A 23,329-nucleotide genomic window follows, 5' to 3' on the forward strand; every position below is an offset into this window, starting at 1 on the left:
AACAAGGAGCTGGAGAATAAGAAGCGACTTCAGCCTCGTGAAACAGCTGAACGATGAGAGACATTTTACAATAAGCTGCTCTACTTCTGAGGAAATGTTTTCTGATGGAAAGTGGCTGGAGCTGAGCTAAAGCTTAAAGCAGAGCAAAGTAAATCTGCGTTTTCGTTCAGAATTTTTAGTCTATACTTGGACATTAGCACACACAGACATACTGGACATTAAATGTTGTGGCTCCCAAGGTGGTCAGATGTTTGTTGAAAGGACAAAATGTCTCTTCTTAACATTTGGGTTGAGACTCCTGATCTAACCTAGCTTTAATCAAGCCGGTCGGATTTCTCGCTCATCCAGTTGTGTTTTTGTTATGTGACGCCACAGACTGTCCGGTCTAATCTTACTAGTCATATTTTCTGAAGTTTACTAAGTTGAAGCAGACAAATTAGAAGCTGTAATGCCACATATTAAAAAAATAGAATAAAAATATCCACGACATGCATTGAAAAGCGTAGTGACACCCCTACTACATACACACACACACACACACACACACACATTTTCTAAGCCGCTTCTTCCTCAGGGTCGCGGGCCACCCCTACTAAATATAGCTAAATATAGCTTATTGTTGCCAATATTAACTCAATGTAAGAGGTTCTGTGAACTGTTACGAGGGCACAAATTCCCCGTTAATATCCTTGTTTTCAGTGGAAACAGTGATGAGCAAGAATCCACAAACTTTTAGGCATAAAAGCCAAATCCCATTTCACCTCTTGCCCCTACCACTTAGCCCTACCCTTTTGTTTTCCGTTCACACATGAAGGTAGGGCATCCCGATCTTTTAGAGTGCTAGTACTTTTCTGATATCTCAGTAGCTAGCGAGCTAAATTTCCTGTTACACCTTAAATGGTGCAGCAGTTTTAATTAGGCACCAGAATGTAACTTCTGCACCATTTAAGGTGGAATGGGAAAATCTGAACAAGAAGCTGGTGAATAGCTCCAGGGTGGTAGTGATAGTACCCCCATCTTTGAAAGCGTATGATACCCTAAATGCAACTAAAGCCCCTGAACTTTTCCCTTCCCTGCTGTCACTGAAGGCAGGCCGGGTCACCTACAGAGCAGCGCTAGTAGCTGTTAATGAAGTAATGCTTTTTAAAATATTTTATGTCTGTTCGTAGGGCAAGATTTCAACCACTGCTCCTTATAACTCAGTGCCAGGGGGTTAGGGTGACACTCGAAAACAAGGGTTAGGGGTAAATTGGGATTGGGGCCATAATGTAGCTTATCAGAAAGCTATATGATGCTTAGCTCTGCAGTTGGACTTTGCATCTCCATGTATGGTATATTTAGTGTTTTACTGCTCTAACAAACCTGACTGGACTTTCCTGACCCATTCATGAGGCTGAATCGGGTCTTATTAGAGCAGGTGCTCTAGTTTTTAGTGCAACGGAACCTGCTGGCTTGGAAAGCACATGCTGCCCACACCCTGCACCTCGACCACGCCCACCCAATGATCGCGTCAGCAAACCACGCCCTCTTCAGCACCGCGCTCGCGAAAACCGAAACGCTGCTTCAGTTCTTCTCCCTGTGAGGAGCCGCTGTGAGGACTGAGCGCAGGCGGTGAGTCTGACTGACGTTTCATCTTTTTGGGTAAAACAGTGAACTGTTTAAGCAAAATACGGCTAAAATACACCTGTTAAAAACGCGTCTGTGTACATTATTCGCTCCGCAGGTTTCTGCGGTTTCTGGTCTGAGACTGAGGAGAGAATAACATAGCAAGTATGTAACGGTGGTAACGTGGATGCACGATATATCGCTTATTATTGAATTATCTCGATATTGGACCATTGCAATGTGGCAAAAGGGTGAGGACTATTAACTCATCTGGAAATCTGACATATGGCTACATACAGGCATAGCATAATATTATTATAATATATATATATATTAGGTATAAATTACTGGGCATTATGCATCATATATAGACCAAACACGTGTGTCTGATAGGTGAGCGAATATGTATTCACATAATATACAGTTCATACATACATAGATATCTCTATTGTTACTATATGTTTGCCTTTGAATTTTAATTCAAATTTTAAGAAGTGTGAGGGAGCACTAATTTCATTTATGTCATTTTTGATTGATTTTATTGCATTACAGTGTGCATATTACTAGAGTTTAGGTACATAACAACAAACAAGATGCATATGCAGTCGAGACTGACGCGGCTTTTTTCTGAATTTCTACAAACACCATTTCATTTTATAGTAAATTAGTTTGGGCTGGTTTATGTTTATGAACAGACGCCTACAGATCAACATAGTAAAGGAGCTCATCTGTGATCCTGAGTTTAAAGCCAGTTTTTATTAAACTACAACTTGGAACTAAGTTGTAAATAAATCTTAAACTGAAACTTTGCTTGTGTGTAAAAAGTGATTTCAGAGCCACTCATAATTACTCTTCTAGTACTTTTACTTTCGATACTTAAGTGCATTTGAAGGCAAATACTTTTGTACTTTTACTCAAGTGGAGGTCTAAATGGAGGAACTTCTACTTTTACTGGAGTAATACTTTACCTTGGGTATCTCTACTTTAACTCAAGTACATGGTTTTTATACTTCGTCCATCACTGAGAATGAACCATTTGTATGAGAATGAGCCATATGTATATATTACACATATATGTTTGCATATGTTGATGTATGACAAATATATGTCCCATATTTGAAAATGGCTTGTATGGCCATTGGCATGTGTGTCCACATGTAACAAATGTAAACTGGATAAATATATGTTTATATATATATATATAATTTTTTAAATTATTTATATATAATATAAAATATAGTACTCTGCTGCATTCTGTTCAGTATGCTTATGAATAATGACTGTTTTTCATATTAGATGTACACCTGGGCAGGCTGAAACATGTGCCAACTAACCCTTCCCTCCCATGTGACGGCACAGCTCTATATTTATTTTATATAAGCTAGCTAGCATTACTCATTTTTATACTACATTTTTGCTTCCCTTGCTTACCCAGAAATGAACCCTCTCCCAATCGTCCCCTGTGCCAACCAACCTCATTCTCCCCAAATGTGAAGTTTTATTTATCCATGAAAGTTTCTGTATTGTACTGTACTGTAGAGCAACTATTGCTGACAGGTACTTATACCTGTGTCCTACTGTGGTAGAGGTGGGTGGGGACATATATTACTATTGTTTAAATAATACCATAAAAAGTTGAATATTAAATTTGACTGAAATGCTCATCCTTAGAATGTAGCCAGTAGCACTGCTGCTAAAGTAAAGCACTGACCAGAAACAGTGGACTCGCATCCATCTCTCTCAGCTCCTCTTATCCTTAAATGTCCGGTCTGCACTTACATAGCCACTTCAGATAACTGCCTGACCGAATGATGGAAGTGTATTCTGTGTGTGTGTCAGTGAGAGAGAGAGAGAGAGAGAGAGAGAGAGAGAGAGAGAGAGAGAGAGAGAGAAAGCATGGAATGCTAAAAGAGGGTGTGTGTGATTTTCACTCATGGACCGCAAAAGTTTCCATTAGTGAGTGGTGAGTGAGTTACATGTGTGTGTGTGTGTGTGTGTGTGTGTGTGTGTGTGTAGTGACAGATGGGCTTGTTATGAACTCATTATGAAAGGGCACACACTAATGATTTTCCCTTCACTCACAGTGTGAAGTTTCTCTCTCTCTCTCTCTCTCTCTCACTCTCTCTCTCTCTGTCTCTCTCACTCTCTCTCTCTCTCACTCTCTCTGTCTCTCTCTCACTCTCTCTCTCTCTCACTCTCTCTGTCTCTCTCTCTCTAATCTGTTTTCTCCCTTTCTATAATTCATACAGTGACAATCTCTTCAGATCAATGAGTTTCTTTCTGTTCTATTCAGCATTACCACCACTTCTGTATTATATTAGTAAGTGTTTGAATTCATATTCATATTCATTTTATTTCTATTTTTAACTTTATTTAACATATTTATATTCATTTTAACTATTTAATTAATTATAACACCATATTAAAATAGTTTAGGATTGCATTAGTAGTAATAGTTACCATAATTGTTAGTAATAACTGACAATATAACTGATTTGGGGATCACATTTTAATAGAGAATTCCATTCATATTCCATAGTGCAGCACACACACACACACACACACACACACACACACACACACACACACACACACACACACACACCATAGTCTTGCATTTCTGCCTGTACTGTACCCCTCAGTGAGCTTTTGTGTGTCTAAATCTTGTACTTCATCTATTTCTGTCTCCAGGTGATGGGTGGGGCATGATGCGGGATGCCATACGAAATACTGGGTAATTGTGAAATCCTCTAGTCATGGTGGTCTGGCTCAGCCTCAGTTGGCTTCTTCTAGTGACGCTTATTTGGCTGAGGGTGGTTCTGTCCCGGGACTTCACTCTAAAGGACATCATTAACCTCCATCCATCAGGTAGCAGCACCAGCAGCCAAAAATCAGCTCTTTCAGTTCATCCTATGAACTAAAACACAAACATGATGACCGCAGCTGTCTGTAAACAGACACTGAGAAGTACACCTTCTTTATAAGTCCAAAAGAAACAGTGCTGGCAAATCAAACTCCAGTCTTGCTTTAGATCTGAAAACATCCACAGGTGTTTCTGGTCATCCTTCCACTGTGAGAAGACAACTCAGCACTTCACTGTCAAGAAGCTTTTAAGAGAAAAGGAAGATGACCAAAGAGTAGAAAACTGGCAAATTAAACAAAAATGCTTTTCTCAGAACAATAGACTGACCAGCCCATTGTCCAGACCTCACTGAAAGGGTTTGGGATTACTTGGATAATGGGAAAAAGACCACATACTGAAAGAATATGTTATTATATTTTTTGTGTGTGTAATTTTGTGTTCAACCCACACTTTAACTTTTTTACTGCTTAAGTTTTTTTTACCGTTTTGATTTGAAAGGAAGTGAAGGGTGGTCTCCAACTTCAACTATACTCTTGGCATATATTGTTGTTTAGCCACTTTACTTTTTTCATCACTGGTCAGGGTTGGTGGACAATACTAACACATTAGTGATGCTGACATGGTTATTGGTCAGTGACTGGCTTATGATATTCAGCTGTGAAGAGAGGATAGACTGGACTCTTATATGAGGCTTGTGTATTGCTAGCTACCCCGTACCCTGGAGGTTTTAAGTGCTTCACCTGTGAGGATGCTGAGGATAACTATTCCTGCAACCGCTGGGCTCCTGACCAATACTGCCCTAAAGGTATTCACATATGCAAACATCTACACTGACTGTCCACTTCAGTAAGTACACCTCCTTTTTTTCTACGCTCTGTCCAATTGATCAGCTCCACTTACCATAGAGGTGCACTTCGTAGTTCTACAATTCTTTGGTCACAGATTCCTTGCGATTTTTTAATATGGCCCTGTTAGTGGTTGAGTTTGACAACCCTGCTTTGAAATACACTTTTACTCTGTGGTCGTTCTCTAAGACACGGCTTCTCAAACACGGGGCTGTGGACCACAAGTCTGCTGTGGCTTTTACTTAGGAGGAGCGAGTGGTCTTTAGTGGGCTGGTGAAGGCACTTTATCTCATAAAAAAATCAATGAATAATAATGATTGATGTAATAATAAAAAAGAAATTTAAAATAAATAAGCTGCTTCATCTGTTTATTGCCTCCTCTGAGTTCCACTCATCCAAGTGACTGATAAAAAAAAGGGTTGCATTGTTGTCTGGTGTGAAACAAGCCTGCGTAAGCTAGCGTACATAATCTGCTCATAGTTTATATTCACGGTTATGCGCTGCATATTGCTGCGAATGTATGACAGCAACAGCTCTGCTGTATCTGATCCACTTGTACCAGCACAACACACACTAACACACCACCACCACGTCAGTGTCACTGCAGTGCTGAGAATGATCCATCCACCCAAATAGTACCTGCTCTGTGAGGGTCCATGGGGGTCCTGACCACTGAAGAACAGAGTAAAAGGGGTCTAACAAAGTATCAGAGAAACAGATGGACTACAGTCTGTAACTGTAGAACTACAAAGTGCAGCTATACAGTAAGTGGAGCTGATAAAATGGACAGGGAGCGTAGAAACAGAGGTGGTCATAATGTTATGCCTGATCGGTGTATATTTAATAATAACATATTATTTTTATTTATTTATTTATTTATTTATTTATTTATTTATTTATTTTTATTTTTTGGTGGGCCTCATGTGTTCCAGTGATAAATAGGTGGACCTTGAGGTGGAAAAAGTTCAGAACCTCTGGTCTACGACAGTCTAATATTTTCAAGGCTTGAATGTTTTACACCCGATTCCTGCCGCCTGACAACAAATCCATCTGTAAATCTGCCCTACAACCACGTCGTCCCCCAAAGGCACAGAGTCAGTTATTTGAAGAAACACAGACAGAATCACACAGCAGCACTTTTTTTCTCCGTAACCTGTTTCTGCTTCTCTCACTGGCCTCCTGCTGCTTTAGAGGCTGACAGTGTGATGTTTTTGATCCTGCAAAGACACCAGATTCTGCTACACACGTCACCAGATGAACAGCGGAGGGGAGAGTATGTCCGTGACGAAGCGCTGCGCCGCTCGGGATGAGTGTGCGTCCACTGGCTGTGTGGAGCAAGGAGGCTACATGGTACCAGTTTACCTGCTCTTACAGTGCCAGTGAAATGACTGAACACTGCCTTATTACATAACATTGTCACATGATTTCTGTTTCTACCCAAGTTTGCATGCAGTGACAACATGCTATATGTTAACATAGCCTTCCTGCATTAATGTCATGATATGGTTACATATGTGAAGTCTTTGTGTATGTGATCCTATGGAGCAATAATATCCTGTAGGTAATATCTGCTGTAAGATAACGATGTGGTAGTGATATAAACTCCTAGCACTTAGCCCTACCCCTCCTTTTAGCACATTCACACCTAGGGTTAGGGTGTCCCGACTTTTGTTGCAATAGAGGGGTGGGGCGAAGCGTTAGGGCTACATGACCCTCCAAACGGAGGATTTTCAGAGGTTTACTCCAAAGGAGTGTTATGAGAGAGAAAGAAAAATTGGCAAGATGGTTGCACAAGTGACCAAAGAAACCCTCAAATGTGAGAATTTTCTCTTTTAAAAATTATAATAACCGTTGAATTATCTTGGTTTAATGTCATTTCAGTGTATTATGGTCCTTTTCTTTATAACAAGCATAGAAAAAGTGTGCTGATGTTTTAGTAGCTAGCTAAACTCCCAGTTCCATCTTAAATAATCCAGCAGTTCTGGTGCCTGAGGTGCCAGAATGTAACTGCTGCAATATTTAAGGTGGAACAGGAAAATTTAAACCAGAAGCTGGCGAATAGCTTCACATCACTAAAGAATTAGGCTTGGTTACACGTCCAACCTCTTTGAAGGCATATGTTTCCCTAAATGTAAAGCCCAGCAGTTACTCTTCTCTGCTAGGCTCTATAGGCAGGGTCGCTTACAGAGCAGTGCTAATAGCCTGTTAATGCTCTTTTTTTATTTGAGGGTCCCATTCCATTGGGAAGATTTCAACCACTACTCCTTGTAACCCAGTTCCAAGGGGCAAGATGACACTCGGAAAGGGGTAGGGGTTCAAATAAGAAAGGGGATTGGGCCTTGATGTGCATGTGAAATGAAATGCGTGTGGTAACCGTAATGATTCGTGTCACTGTGGTACTGTGTGTATGTATATGTGCTGACTCCAGTTTACAGATGTGTAAATTCTGCAGGTGTGCATTTCCTGCTGTGAAGGGAACATCTGTAACCTGCCGGTACCGTGGAACCTTACGATGGCTGTATTTTCTACAAAATCCCTGTTAAACCAAGAGAGCAGAGTGCATCCTAGTTGTGCCACGTCTTTCAGCATCTTCATCATCATCTTCACGCTTAACCTTCCTTAACAGCCTGGATTGATGTTTTATTTATTTATATTTAGTGGTTTATATGGGGACAGTGTTACAGTAGATAATATACATTAAGTAAAATACTTCAATGTCATTCTTTTTAAAAAACTTTTAGTCTAATCTAAAATCCACAAAAAATTGCACATCCCGTACAGTTTTGAGCAAAAGTTTGGGGACCCTGGTCAAATGACATGTTTTGTTGATTTTCTATGGGCTAAGCTAAGTTACACATCCTCTATAGAGGACACAGTTAAATGCACAGTTACTGTTTATTTGCTGAATTTAACATAATAGAGAAATAAAATATAGAACGTTACCTGTGTAAAAGTTGGTACTTTGTCTATTGTATGTTTTTCCCGCTAGAATGTTAAACTGTCTAAATGTCCTAAAATTAGCAGAAAATGTCAGATTTTGTTTTGTTCTCTGTAGAGGATGTGGAACATATTTTCACTTAAAAAATCAACAAAACATCATTTGATCAGGTGTTCATACTTTGGCATACGACTACAGGCTTCCATAGCAAATAACAGCATGTAGCTTTGTGCTTAGTTTTGTACAACTCTAAACAGGAGATCAGTTCAGCATCACATCCTTGGGTTACTTTGTGAATTATGTATGAATATTTTAATGTATTCACATTATTTTGTTATTTGTAACTACATCTGTAGCTAAAATGGTGTTATATAGTACTAAAAATATTCCATGACTTGCTGTATAGAACAATTTTAAAAGAACCATATCTAACAGTTTTTTTGTCATGGAGAACAACAATTTAACTACGAAAAGAGTCATTTACTAAAGAACTGCTTTTTTAAGGGTGTAATATTCTGGATGTGACCTTAGTTACGTACAGAAGTGACGTACAGAAGCGCATCACTACCCACAAGATTCAAATGTGGCTGGAGCCGTAAAATAGTTCCAGATGCATTATGAGATTATATGCCTTCTGTTCTTAATCCTTGTGCGGTGTTGATGTGTTTGTAACTCAGTGGTCTGGTGGTCCCACCGCATTATTGTTTTTTTATTATTACAACCATAGCAATTTATGTAAAAGTACCAGATGGTTAAAATATCACAAGTGGCCAGCGTGCGTTTCTCTTTTAGCAGCTGTAGCCAGTCAGCATGTTGTCCACCCTCACACACACGCACAGACGCGCACACACACACACACACACACACACACACACACACACACACTAACAGTAGGCCATGGAGGAGGAGAACAGAGTGAAGGGACACAGCACCTCCACACTTTTACTCCCTGCGGGTTCACCCAACACCACATGTAATATAAATGTGTGGAAGGTGAACAGAATGAAGTCACTGAAAATGTGTTTTATGTTCTTCATTGAAAATGAACAAAGGACAAGGAATCTGACGTTGAAATTAATAATAAATCACATCAGTTTTTCTTTTGGTAAACACTGAAAATCACAGACAACACCATCACACAAGGGTTAATCAGGCCTTAGCAACCGCATTGCTCCATTCTTACCATATTACTCAAAGCAGTTTTGCTGTTTTTGTCCATGGAAGTCTCCTGGGAGGGGAAATGTATTGGGAAGAGAAACATTGATCTATTCCCTTAAACTTGCTTTGTGTAACATTTTTGATGCTATTTTGAATATAGTGATATAAAAATTCTGAGCTCATGGTGGGCTGAGGCAAAAACTTTTTGGTTCTCTTTTTTAACAACTATTTTGAGATGCATTCTCACCTCGGCCATGCTTTGTATAAATAGCTGGAACTAAAGTATTTATTTTTATTTTTGTAAAAGAAACCGTATCATTTTAGTGTGTAAAGTTATAAAGGGTCCAGTAAGACGGCCACAGTGTAAGACTGAACTAGTTCTAAGTAATGTCAGTCAAGACTACTACAGGAAGAAAGGTTGCAAATTAAATGTAGCGAGAAGATAATGAAGATAATAGAGCTTGTGGAGCAGTGCTCATATAAAAGTGAGGCGCTCTGTTATAACTCTTAGTACTAAAGTACTGACAAAATCCCAAACCTGTTTAGGTGGAAATCGAACTAATCTGATTCTTTTTTAAGGTTTTGAAATGAAACATTTTGAAATTCATTATCTGCAACCACAGCGATAGTTAACGTGGGGCTGTGGTGACCGTGGTGGTATCCTCTGCCAAACTGGTCTCCCTTACATAAGTAAGATGTTACACAGAGAGGCTCTCACTGCAGTAGGTAAACAGCACCAAATGACAAACTACATGACATCAGGGAGGACCACCATGGTCACTGCAATGGCGATACTCTTATTAATGTAAAGTTCTTAATAAATGTTTCCTTTTTCAAACCCCTGACTGTTTTTGGTGCTTTTTTTGGTAAAAACAATTTATATACAATGAATATTTCTGTCATTCTGGTCATAAATTCTTATGAACATATGATTCATAGCTGGCGTGGTGGGTAGCACTGTCACTTCACAGCAAAAAGGGCCTGGGTTCAATTCCCCGGCCGGGCGACCAGAGTCCTCTCTGTGTGGAGTTCTCCCCATGTCTGCGTGGGTTTCCTCTGGATACTCTGGTTTCCTCCCACAGTCCAAAGACATGCAGTCAGGCCAATTGGACATGCAAAATTGCCCCTAGGTGTGAGTGTGTATGTCTGTCTGTCTGTCTGCCCTGCGACGGACTGGCGACCTGTCCAAGGTGTATCCTGCCTTCTGCCCAATGACCCTGTGACCCTGGGGGAAAAGTGGCTTAGAAAATGTGTGTGTGTGATTCATAGGCTTGGTGCCAGTGCACATTTTTGTCTGTCTACCCCCATTTGAATGTGGAAAATATAGTAAAAGTATAACTTTAAAATAATGTTATTTACAAATGTAAATAAATAGAGTCCAGTTCCTTTAAAAAGTGAGGTGAGTACTATAGAAACAGATGCCCCTTCTTACTTTCCCCTGCTGGTTATACACTCTGCTAGCACTTTATTAACAACGCTTCACTGAGTAAGGCCTTCATGGCACAGATTCCACAAGATGCTGGAAACATTCCTGAGATTCTTGTCCATGTTGACTTGAATGCATTTTCATTTCCTGCAGATTTTTCAGGTGCACTTTCATACTGAGAATCTCCTTCTACCACATCCCAAATATGTTCTATTGGATTTTGATGTGGTGACTTGGAAGACCACTGAGGAACACTGAACTTACCATCATTAACATGAAACCAATTTGAAGCGACTTGCTTTGCGACATGGTGCATTAATATGATGAAAGTAGCCATTAGAAGATGGGTAAATTGCGGGCACATGCACAGCAACAATACTAGGCTGTGGTATTCATGCAATGACTGGTACTGACGGGCCCAAAGTTTGCCAAGAAAATATTGCATTACATCGTTACGTCACCTCCACCAGCCTGGACTGTTGACACAAGGCATGTCATTTCTAGCCTGTGCCCACTGCAGCATCCTGTTCCTGGCTGACTGAAGTAGAACCTGATGTGGTCTGCTGTTGTAGCCCATCCACCTCAAGGTTCGACATGGTGTACTTTCTGAGATGCTGCTCTGCTCAGCACAGTTGTACAGAGTGGTTATCTGAGTTACTGTAGCCTTTCTGTCAGCTCAATTAGCTGTTACAGGAATACTCAAACCAGCCCATCTGGCACCACCAATCATACTATGCTCAAAATCACCGAAATCACATTTTTTTCCTAAGTGTGGTGGTTGACGTGAACATTATCTGAAGCTGCTGAGCTGTAGGTGTATGATTTTATGCACTGCAGCCACACGATTGGCTGATTAGATAACTGCATAAATAGTCAATATATAAGTATATACATAATAATATATACATAAATAAGTAGGTGTACAGGTGTTCCTAATAAAGTGCTCAGTGACTGATCTGGATTGGCAGAGAGAAATATGACATACTTACTATTATTGACATACTAATATGACATACTTACTATTATTGACATACTAATATGACATACTTACTATTATTAATTGAAGCGTTTGAACACCATCTCACCCCCATTGTGACGGGCCCTGCTTAGGGGCAAATATATGACATTACAGGATCTTTCCATTCGACCTTTATTCATGCTTTTACATACATTTATACCCCCTACACAGCTTAGATAAATACAGTTCAAATACAAAATACCTTTTTGGAAAAGTCCTTGGTAAATGTTTTTAGTGTGCTTACTAAAAGGGGCAACAGTGGAAATATGGCTGTAGTAACATTTTGGTCCAGAAATCCAAGTCACACTGTGTCCTTCCCTCATCAGCTGTCGCCGTGTGTGGAGAAAGCTTTTGGACCAAATGTCTCGCTGACATGTACTCAGGATTAGTCATTCAAACTTTAGCAGGAGACCACAGGAACTAATATCAGCACTCTTAACTAGTATACTGGGCACCTACATCATATTTACCAAACTCTCCAGATGTCATGATCAAGCGCCAGTTGCTCCCTTTTACAGCCAGTTGTCTTAGACACTAGATAAATATGGACCCCTGATAGAGTTATAAATGAGGCTTGATGCATCTCTTCAGATATGAGGCCCGAACAACATTAACAACATACAGAAAGTCAGCTACCAGTACTACATTACAACAAAATATGAGTGAGAAATTTAGCACAAAAGGTCATGAAACATAAAAATATAATCGGACCTATAGCAGTTTGAATTCTATCAAAATATTGTTCTATAGCAAGGTATAGACACTGTAGTTCTGCTAGTCTGATCTCATTAGTTTATCTCCCAAAAAATACAATGTTACTCTAAAACAGCAGGTCACAGTCCTAGCAACCCACTGTCCAGAACAGTTTAGTGTTTATGCTGCCTTAACACAAAATAACACTGCTGTAAAGGCACCATATTAGCTGATAATCCATCAGTAAGGCACTTTCAAAGGCACTTTGACCCCAATGACTTTTCAGATAGTCATAGAAAACCAATAGGGTTTGTCACCCCCTAGTGGCATTACCCAAACTAATGTAAAACACTTAGTGAAGTAAATATAAAACAGACTTGTTATACAAACGATACAAAAACAGCAGCCCTGCTGATATACTTGTATAATAAAAACAAAGAGATACAAACAAGCCGGATAATAGTATTTGCAGGATGGGTGAAAGCATCTGTTCTGACTTTATTGGTCTTTGCAACCGGAATCCATCCGGTCTCCATCTTCTCACATGAACCCTGAGCTGGAGAGAAAAATAAACACATCAGCAATCAGTGGGTCAAAAGAGAGCTCATCTAAAATATACCAAACTAAAATTTCTTAAGTATCAAAAAAGTTTGCTCATCCTGCATCTGAGGGTGCTTTAAAAGCACAACTCTGGTGTTGGAGGGAGGTTTCTAACAGAAACAGAGCATCGAAACCTGGCAATTAACAGCCGTGTAATCGGGGGTCTGTTGACCCTGTTACTTTATAAAATTATTACTGGAACACCTAAAGTGGTTTAATTTTTTAAATATATGTGTACTGTGAAATATGCCAAAACCATAAGAAATACTACACTATGAAATACATCTTCGGCCATAATAGTCACTTCCCATCGTGTCTACGTTTATTAGATTTTACTTCAGTGTCTACGTCAGCAGTCTGAATTTCTTTATTTTGTGAAGGGATTCCCAATATTTGCATGCAATTTGCATGCTTGATATTAAATTGAGAGAACACTGATGAACTGAGTTAAACTGATGAGGCTCTGCTAGAGAATCCTGCATAATACAAAAAATGAAATTCTAGTTTTAGGCTGAATTTTCCCTTTTAAATACATAAATGTGACAGCAGAGACCAATAACCTGTGTGATGTGTGTGTGTTCTGGAACAAACTTCTTACTTTTTTTCCCAACATAAATACATGCCTTTGCTAACAGCTGTGAGATTTCTCACAAAATCAGTGCCAAATTGATATATTGGAACAAAATTGCCTTTGTGTATCCAAGTCTCAAGTGGCTTATTATAAAAATACATTCACCCAAAGCAAGAATAAGTTCAAGCCCCTGACACACCATCAGTCTTAAGCAGCTGCACAAAAATGAAGTCATAAAAAACAGCAAACAAGACCCCCCCCACCTTATTTTGTCCTGCTTTTAGAAAATGTTATGTGCTGTCCTACTTTTGCAAATTCACTCCACCCTTAACAAACCAGTCCAAATATACTATCATGAAACGTCAAGAAATATTCACAATACACGTCACTGTTCATTTCTCTTTGGTCTGATATTTTTATCTGATGACTTGGAACAGGCAAAAATGAACCAACAGTGGCAGATTTAAAAACGCAATCAAAAACTGTGAACACAATGATTCCATCGGAACCATAAAGGTTGAATTTCTCACAGCTCCAGGGAAAAACTAAAGAAACCTCAAACACTGAACATTTCAGCCGACTGACGCCTTGACTTCTTAGATTTTTCACCAGGAGTAGGTGAACAAGCTTACTTTTTACGGTCCTTGTCCTTCTTGATGTTGGAGTTGGAGCTAAAGGACTGGCCTTGCAGGAGCTCAGCAGCAGCTTTCTTCTTACCGAAGGAATTCATCTCATCGTCCAGAGTCTTTCTCTTCTCATCCAGCTTACTCTTCTCTTCTGCGTGCAAACGTTTCAGCTGCTCAAACTTGCCCTGCAGCTGTGCACAGACAAACACCGAACCATTTAATTTCTTTTGTTCTTTAGTATGCGGTTATTTCAGTTATTGAAATTCTGGTTCTGAAGTTTGGTTGCGTTTTGCTTGTAGTAGGTTTAACCTGCAAAAAGGCACAAAGGTTCTTTTGTGTATTCGTGCTGTAACAGGTGCTCATTTGTTTTTCCATCTTTAGTCTGTGTGCACGCGTGAGAAAGGAGGCCTCTCGTTAATGTGAAGACTGAGACTTTTCATTTAATCCACGTTCAACCTGTCTGCATCAGAGAGTGAATGAAGTATAAATGAAAATAGTATCAATTTCATTAGTAAGAGTGGAATGATTTCAATGCATGTCAAAAAAATCTAATTTAAAACAGTTTATTACAAATTTAAAACTGCATCGCTGATGCGCCCCTCTTGTCTTCTGACGGTCCGAGGAACGTCCAAAGACAGTTCCATACTATCAGGGTAAAGTGGGAAGGGAGGGTATTATGTAATGCACAGACATCCACTCAAATGACTGCTTTTCATGAATCAACTGTGAATTTTAGGGATGGTGATTTTTGGGCTTGATATTGCTCAACTTTGAGGAGGCAAGCATTAAAAAAAGTTCTGCTGGAGATTTTTTTATTTATCTGCTCAAAACTAATCAGTGTAGAAAATAAGTAGAGCACTGTAGAATCTTTTAACATCTGTATACACAAACACAACATATCGAAAACCAAACTGCCTAAATCTTAGAACTGAGACTTGAATCAGGCACAGAAATATGTGCATTGATATGCTCCTACTGCAGGTCACAAACAATAACATTAATATCAACATCGGAGCACTACATATTGTGGCGCTCTTATTTTTGCTGCATCAAAAACGTACTGTATAGAAACGCCAGCTTGTAGTGCCCAGTGCATTTTTGTATTTTGGGTACTGTTGCACCCTTTTTCCATAGCGTATCTTTGCAGTGAAGGAGTATGGATACCTCTCTCTCTGCCTCCTTCAGCTCAGCCTCTTTCTCTTTGACACGCTGCACAAAGATCTGCCTCATCTCCTCCTCTCTCCGCTGTAGCTCCAGCAGAAACTCCTGACGCTTTGCCTCATACGTCTCCTGCAGGCTGAAGAAACGCAGAGTTACCTTGGTCAGATTGCGATCTCTCATAGGCACATAATTCACAAGTAGAATATATTGTGCATTTCCCAGTTAGATGAATTCATACAAAACATACAGAAACAGAGAAGCTAATGGCTCAACCAATAAGTGAAAACAAGGAAGAATATAAAGCCTCATCTTTAATTTTAGTATTTTGTATATTATATTATAAAACACACACACACACACACACACACACACACACACACACGGGTACATAAGAAAAACAACAAACCAACCACACTGTTGAACACTAAGAAAACACTTGGTTGAGAGTTGAACAAGTTCATGTTATTTGAGATCACATTATTTAACTTTTTTATAGTTTCGTTTTAAAGGGCCCATTTTTTTTGTAGTTTTATGTAGTATGTAAACACCGCTAAAGCTTCAAAACATGCTATTCACTCCACAGTCCATGTGTGCATATTAAGTAAAAGTTTGACTCCCTTTGGTACATTTGGTAAATTTTATGAATAAGCTTCGTGGAAAGAAATAGAAAACAAGAAAAATGTAGGATGTGGGCCCTAATAATAGAGGTCAATATAAGCAAACTTTTTACCTGACAGGCTTGCTCTCGGGGTCGGTGTCCTTAAAGCCCATTTCCTCCAGTTTGCAGCGCCTGTACAACTCGTAGTGGCGTGTGTGCGTTTGCTCTCGCAGATCCTCCATGTTCACACAGATCAGCATCTCCCGCAGCTTAACGAAGTCACAGTGGTTCTCGTTCTCCACTGAAAACACACAGAACTCAGTCTCAGCAAACCTATGCAGAACATGCTGAGCTAACCCTCATGCACTTGCGCATGGAAACACAAACATAACGCATACCTTGCACCACTCCCCAAGGATACTGTCGTGCCTTCACCATCTTATTGCCAATCTTTACCTCCTCTGTACTACCCACCACTGCAAACGGCAGGTGGCCCTGCAAACAATACAATAACACAGAGTATATTATTTACACTAAATAAAAAGCTAAATGACACAATTCTCCCCCATTACTCTAAAGATATAGTCGATCTTGCATGTGAAGCTTGCATTGTTAGTTTTACTGTAGAACTATGAGGCTCATAGAAGCTTAGATCCCCAGAAACATTTTGGGAAAAGGAAAAGTGGAAAATTGTGTAATTTACGTTTCTCTTAATTCTTTTCACATGACCATTTTCTAACTTCTCTTTATCCCTTAGAAGTAAGACTGATGTCTGTAAATGACCTTTGATTGTCTTTCCTGCATTGTGATTGCACCCTATTCAAAAAGCAGTCCAGACTGAAACACTGTTTGTAGCATAAGTATGAATGGATGCAGTTAAACTGCTGTAGGCTGAAGGGACAGATCAATGTAAACACATTAGTACTTGTGACATCACAAAATCAATTAATAAAAAACAGGCTGTTTTTATTTTTAAAAATCTAATTAAAATGAGATTTTCCACAATGTGTGTAGTTTAATGTTCAGAGCACTTTATTTATAGGCTGGACTTGCACCAGCACTAAAGTAGGTTTATCCATGTGCCTTGTAAGAGATATTTCAACTACAAGCATCATATTTTATTCTAGTAAGTTACTACTAATTTTGTTTTTTTTAAAAGGGGATATTCAAAGCCCTGTCAGTAAAAAGAATTAAAATGTATTTCCAGATGGCATTTTACAGTATCTAAGAATAAGAGGTATATATGTGGTCCAGGATTAGGGTTAGAATAGTGAAAACTCACATTCATGGCAGTGTTGATCTTGGAGACAGTCTCGTCATCAGTGGGGAACTGATAAATCTGTACTCCGTTGCTGACCAGCTCACTCATGATCTTAATCTTAAACTTGTGCAATTCACTCTTGGAGATGGTGTCGGCCTTGGCGATGACTGGAATTATGTTCACCTTTAGCAGCATAAATAAACAAATAAACTTAATATACAAAAACAATACACATAAAAACATCTCAAAGTGAGATGGTGGGTCAACAGAGTAAATAACTGGTTACATGATTTTAATACATTATCAATAGACAAAAATATACACTCACTGCCCACTTTATTAGGTATTGTTTAGTTGCTTGTTAACACAAATAGCTAATCAGCCAATCACACGGTGGCAAACCCAATACATTTAGGCATGTAGAGGTGGTCAAGACAACTTGCTGAAGTGCAGACCGAGCATCAGAATGGAGAAGAAAGGCGATTTAAGGGACTTTGAATGTGGCGTGGTTGTTGGTGCCAGACGGGCTGGTCTGAGTATTTCAGAAACTGCTGATCTGCTGGGATTTTCACGCACAACCATCTCTAGGGTTTACAGAGAACGTTCCGAAAAAGAGGAAATATCCAGTGAGCGGTCAGTTGTGTGGACGAAAATGCCTTGTTGATGTGAGAGGTCAGAGGAGAATGGGCAGACTGGTTCCAGATGATAGAAAGGCAGCAGTAACTCAAATAACCAACCAGAATCTCTGAGGAACGTTTCCAACATCTTGTTTTATTATTTTTTATTATTTATATTAAGGCAGTTCTGAAGGCAAAAGGAGGTCCAACCTTTTACTATGAAGGTGTACCTAACAAAGTGGCTGGTGAGTGTATATTTAAAACAGCGTAACAAAATTGAAAACTGCTCTGACCCCACATCACTAAGCCTCCTGCAAGAAATGTGACAAACACATAAAATATCTTCGATCTTTAAAATTACAAAAAAAAGGAAAAAAAAAAAAAAAAAGAACAGACCTAATAAAACATATTGTTATATCCCTGTATGCACAACTGGGAGATCAGGCACGCCAAGCACACTCTCGGCAATCGATCAATGTATTATTTTAATTTTGACTGATCTGTGTTGCAATTTCAATAAACAATGTGTCTCCAGAAAATTCACTCACACTGTATTTTAGTGCTGCTGGTACATCTATACTACAAATATATAAACATCATTATACAGGACTCACTGTGCAAAATGGCAAGTCTCTTCTTACGACAGCCTCTTACTTTCAACATGGGGCTTTCCTTAAATCATGTGACACAGAAAGGCAACTTTTAAAGAAGCTAAAGGCCAGTTTGGCTCAACAAAGAGCAAATAATCTCACTTATATTGCACTACGGCCAATACAAAGCCCTGGAAATGTGCTAGTGTATTTCATGTGTTCATTAAGCCTACACATTGCGTGAGCCTCAGCTCAAGACAAAAATGCCAGTTTCCAGTTTTGGTCAATTTTGTCCTCAATTAGATATTTTCCACTTTACCCAACTGTACCTTTTTGTGCTAAAACAGAAAAATGTGCTCTCCTGCTTGACTGAGCGAATTGTGAACCACAAGACCAAGACTGGCTCATCCGGCTGCCCTGCCCTGAGCAGGAGTGCTCAGGGTGAGAGGAGCTGACAGCTATTTCAGGCCTGTTCAGTCCTGCTGCCAGCACTACTGACAAAAAAACTCCAACCATGAAACCAGACAAGTACACACACCCACACCCAGAATATGCCGAAAGCCCTAACATACAGCACCACCAGGAACACAAATACACAGCCAGGACATCAGAAACTACAAATCACAACATGGAGCTGCAGAGTCCTACAGTGGCTGAATACACAAATATAACATCTCTATGGTACAGCTGGAGGGTGTATGCTTCAGATCAGACTAAATTAAAAGAAAAAGAAAAGAATCCAGGAGGTTTTCTGCACCCACTGTAGCCACAGCCACTTCCAGATATAGCAGGTTTCTCCTCTATGACATGACAGCACTGGAATGCATGCAAAGGCCAACACAGCATTTTCAAACTATTCCAATGACATTGTTAAGCACCTCTGCGCTCTAGAGGAAGAACACTACACAGCAAATGATAATGTACAGAGAGAGAGAGAGAGAGAGAGAGAGAGAGAGAGAGAGAGAGAGAGAGAGAGAGAGAGAGAGAGAGAGAGAGAGAGAGAGAGAGAGTGCCATGCTATCCTCACAATGCGAATACAGCCTTAGGGATGGCCACACATAGCAGTGGTCACAGTGATAAAAGTTACTCTGACTTGGTGCATCTTCAGGGATGAGCAATACCTGTTTCATAAAAGAAAAACCTGTTTTGTTGGGTTGAACTGAATTATTTCCAACTATTTTCATTACACTGACATAAAAACCTCAACACTTTGTTGTTTTTTTGTGGCTCTTTCAGTATTGACAGTGTTTGTAAGTGACCCATGTCTGTCATTGATGTAAAGAGACTTGTGCCTTGAAAGGACACGGATTCATAATGAGTGTCATACGTTTTCAGTACAGGACCACAAATAAAAGTGCCTCAAATCTCAAACGTGAAAAGATTTGATTGTGTTATGAATATTTTCATGTTAAATAAAAAGTCACACCTGTGTCACATTTACACAAAAAAGATTGTATTCGTATTCCATCAGCCCTTTTTTTCTCAGATAAACAGATTTTCTCTCTTGACTCTGAGTAGTACTGACCTTGCTGTCCAGCTTCTTCATGGTAACGAGGTCAAGGGATTTCAAGGAGTGGCCAGAGGGGGCGATGAAGTACAGGCAAGCATGGATGCGTGAGTCGTGATAGTTATGCAGTGAGCGCTTGATCTTCAGCTCCTCTTGCAGGTAGGACTCAAACTGTGTGTCGATGTAATCCACCACATGCTGGTAGCTGGAAAACAGATTTTTAGATCAAAAAGCTGACACGACTTTTTGTGAGACTGCTCTTCTAAATTCTGGGATACACTATGTTCACTACTACAATATTGCTCCTTAAACTTCAAAGTCTTTGCATCTTTGTGCGCACCAAATTGCGTTTAATGATAGCATTCTTTAAACTGATCAAGGTTTAATATTTGCCTATGGCGTGATCACCTCTCCTGCTTGTTCATCTGGTCACCGAAACCCACTGTGTTGACGATGGTGAGTTTGAGTCGCACATTGCTCTCCTGCAGGTCATAAGTCTGAGCACGAAGTTTCACACGTGGCTCAAAATGAGATGATTCGAAGTTCTCAAAGTTGGTGTTGAACAGCGTGTCCATTAAAGTGGACTTTCCTATACCCGTTTCACCTGCAGAAAAGAGTTAAAAGAGAGAAAACTTAAAATAAAAATACATATAATACATATGAAATACGTATACAAAAAAATGAAAGAAAAGAAAAGAATCCAGTGGGTTTCCGTCACTCACTGTACCCACAGCCACTTCAGATACAGCAGGTTTTCTATTAAAGTGTACTGAACATTAAAAAGATAATACAACTTAAAAACGACTAAAAAGTAAGTCTGAGAGTCACCTATGCACAGGATGTTGAAGCAGAAGCCTTGACTGGTGGATTTATTGACCAGCTGGTCCGGTAAGCTGTCGAAGCCAACATGACCGGACAAAGACAAAGGGCGAGCGTTTCTTTCTTGCTGAAAAATAAGAAAGTAAAACAGATATTCCTTAAGAAGTTCCCTAAAAAAGCTATGTGCTCTGGCCCATCCAGTAGTAAAGATAAAACTAAGAGTTTTAAAACACATGTTTATGAAGAAACCTGTCTGAAAAATTATTATTTTCCATAAGTTCTCTTCATAACTAAAGTTATTTTCTGTTGTAACACAGAGGTGGGTAACATGACATGATATCATGATCAGTGTTGTTTCTGTCATGAACAACATGCTTTCCTGAGCACCACAGATTTGTCCAAGATCACTGACCAACTGCACAGTTAGGCAGAAAAAGAGCATTCGTCCTCTTTCATTTAATTTAGTGCATTTCTGCCATAAAGCCCACCAATGAATACATGCACTGTATTGCTGGGATATAGTTAAACAGGGGGTGACTTACATTGAGCTCCCCAGTGCGTTCATCAGTCAGGTTTTACTCAACACACATAATGTCTAATATCTTAAATAAGCAGAAACCGAATTATTTTTAAGAATATTAAAAAATATAGAGTCTCACTACAGTGTGTTTTGGACCATACATAATCAAGAGTCTATCAAAACAAAACCCTCCAATGGGAATTCCACCTTTTTTCTACCATAATTTCTGCACAAATTAATGACTAAGATGTAAGATGTTCTACACAAATTTACAGTGAACAGAACTGTTCAGTGGTGGTGATAGGAACCAGACATCTAAATGATTTAACGCCTCCAAAAGCTCCTTCACAGAAAGCTACTGTATGAAAAACTATGAACACACTGCCACATACCTGAGAATCCCCAAAGAAAATGCATGGTTTCTGATTTAGCATAATGTTACCATCATCAGCATTACATAAAGAAACGCAGAAGACAGGTGTAGGTTCAGTGGTGGTTCTGGATAGTAAGATACACACTGGTTCCTCTCACTGAGCCTGTACGTTTCTCTACAATGGACCACTTCATTTCAAACCACTCTGAATGACTTCGTTTACATCTCAACTATTTATTCATGCACAAGTTCTGAAAAACCGATGGAATCCCCCTTTAGGTCTCATAGTCACAGGGGTGACAGAAAAGTGAAGTGAGCAAAACTGTATCAAATGTTCACGCAGGAAATATTCTTGTGGGAACGGGGGGAAAAATGTGTCTTAATTCTGTGAAACAGGAAAGAGTTTTGCTAGGCTAACCAATCATCTCAGTCTCTTTTGCTTACTTAAGCATGCCAAAGATGCTGCTGTGCTCCGCCGCAGTAATTCTTAAGCTCTGGGTCATGACCATTCAAGGGATCGGGAGGACACTGGGCCATGCATGGACATCATCATGTTTGTTACTGGGTCTCATGGACAGGGTGCACACTTTGGTCTACGTAAAACTGCTATAATATTTTAAATGCAAATATCTGTCAATGCAATTCTATAACAGTTGATTAGGCTGAAATGGGGGCTGCAGGGTCGTTTTAGGACTCCTTCTTGTTCTCTTTTTCACGAGATCATGCCTGGTTCCCTGTCTACCAGTGCAGTGGTTTGGTAGATCATAACATACAAGCAGAAAGAATAACTAACCTAAGCCAAAGCCCTTAGTTCTAGATATTCCCTGCAACATTAACGCACCATCATTATCACTAGCTCGATCAAGTCCTTCTTGAAGTGTATAAGCAGGAATACTGACCAGGGTCATCACTGTGTACACAGATCATGTAACATGAGAATCCCTCATTCTTCTTCGTTTACGCACATGGACAGCCTATTTATGCATACCATCCAAACCCGCCACACGGTAATGGAAGACGCCTAATAACTAAAGCTACCTTAACTCTGAACCTTGTCTCGGCCTGAAGCTAGCCGAGCTAGCTAACTAACTAGCTAGATTGTCAGCCAGAGCCTGAGTTTGAATGAACTACGATTAGCTGACAGACAAGTTTGTGTGGTTTGTTTTACATTGCTGGAAAACGTTTAAAAAAAAACATGTGGTCGTATCTTTCACTGATATTTCATACAGAACTTCAACTGACAAACCGTTAACCAGCTAAGCTGGACTGACTGTGGAGAGTGAAAACTAGTCAGCTGCTAAGCTAGCGTTAGCTGCTTTAGCAAGCCTAACCCATGTTGATAAGGAAAGATAAAGTCGAAATAACAAAGTGCTTACCCCCTGCCGAGCCACATCAGACGAAGCCATATTCTGATGCTGATGAACAACTTACAGTCTGACTTTTCGGGTTATTTTCTTCAGAAAACGACCGAGATGAAAAGGCGGATGAAGTGATTGAAAAAAGTTTGGAGAAACGATTGGAATGCGAAGGCACGTGTCAC

The 23,329-nt window shown here is 39.7% G+C and overlaps 2 protein-coding genes across 3 annotated transcripts; one reads left to right on the plus strand and one right to left on the minus strand.

Annotated features, from left to right (window-relative positions):
• The first annotated feature begins 1,581 nt into the window (after positions 1 to 1,581).
• LOC108430004 (ly6/PLAUR domain-containing protein 6) lies at positions 1,582 to 9,098 on the plus strand. Of its 2 annotated transcripts, XM_037536576.1 has the most exons (6): positions 1,751 to 1,770; positions 3,855 to 3,925; positions 4,297 to 4,473; positions 5,175 to 5,273; positions 6,539 to 6,663; positions 7,766 to 9,098. In XM_037536576.1, exons 3-6 carry the CDS (start codon positions 4,362 to 4,364, stop codon positions 7,934 to 7,936), a joined length of 507 nt encoding a protein of 168 aa, XP_037392473.1. In that variant the 5' UTR covers positions 1,751 to 1,770; positions 3,855 to 3,925; positions 4,297 to 4,361; the 3' UTR covers positions 7,937 to 9,098. The 2 variants fall into 2 exon arrangements, with proteins under 2 accessions (XP_017557615.1, XP_037392473.1); XM_017702126.2 differs by lacking the exons at positions 1,751 to 1,770; positions 3,855 to 3,925 and adding an exon at positions 1,582 to 1,611.
• A 2,873-nt stretch (positions 9,099 to 11,971) lies between these two features.
• On the minus strand, positions 11,972 to 23,318 carry LOC108430022 (septin-10-like). The gene is made up of 10 exons (XM_017702159.2): positions 23,166 to 23,318; positions 20,906 to 21,023; positions 20,486 to 20,681; positions 20,096 to 20,282; positions 17,385 to 17,546; positions 16,501 to 16,597; positions 16,235 to 16,403; positions 15,508 to 15,640; positions 14,350 to 14,534; positions 11,972 to 13,102 (listed from the first exon to the last, which is right to left on the minus strand). The coding sequence occupies exons 1-10, from the start codon at positions 23,193 to 23,195 to the stop codon at positions 13,087 to 13,089; spliced, it is 1,293 nt and encodes a 430-aa protein (XP_017557648.1). The 5' UTR covers positions 23,196 to 23,318; the 3' UTR covers positions 11,972 to 13,086.
• Between the last annotated feature and the right edge of the window lie 11 nt (positions 23,319 to 23,329).

The sequence above is a fragment of the Pygocentrus nattereri genome, chromosome 30, assembly GCF_015220715.1.
Source record: "Pygocentrus nattereri isolate fPygNat1 chromosome 30, fPygNat1.pri, whole genome shotgun sequence".
Taxonomy (NCBI): domain Eukaryota; kingdom Metazoa; phylum Chordata; class Actinopteri; order Characiformes; family Serrasalmidae; genus Pygocentrus; species Pygocentrus nattereri.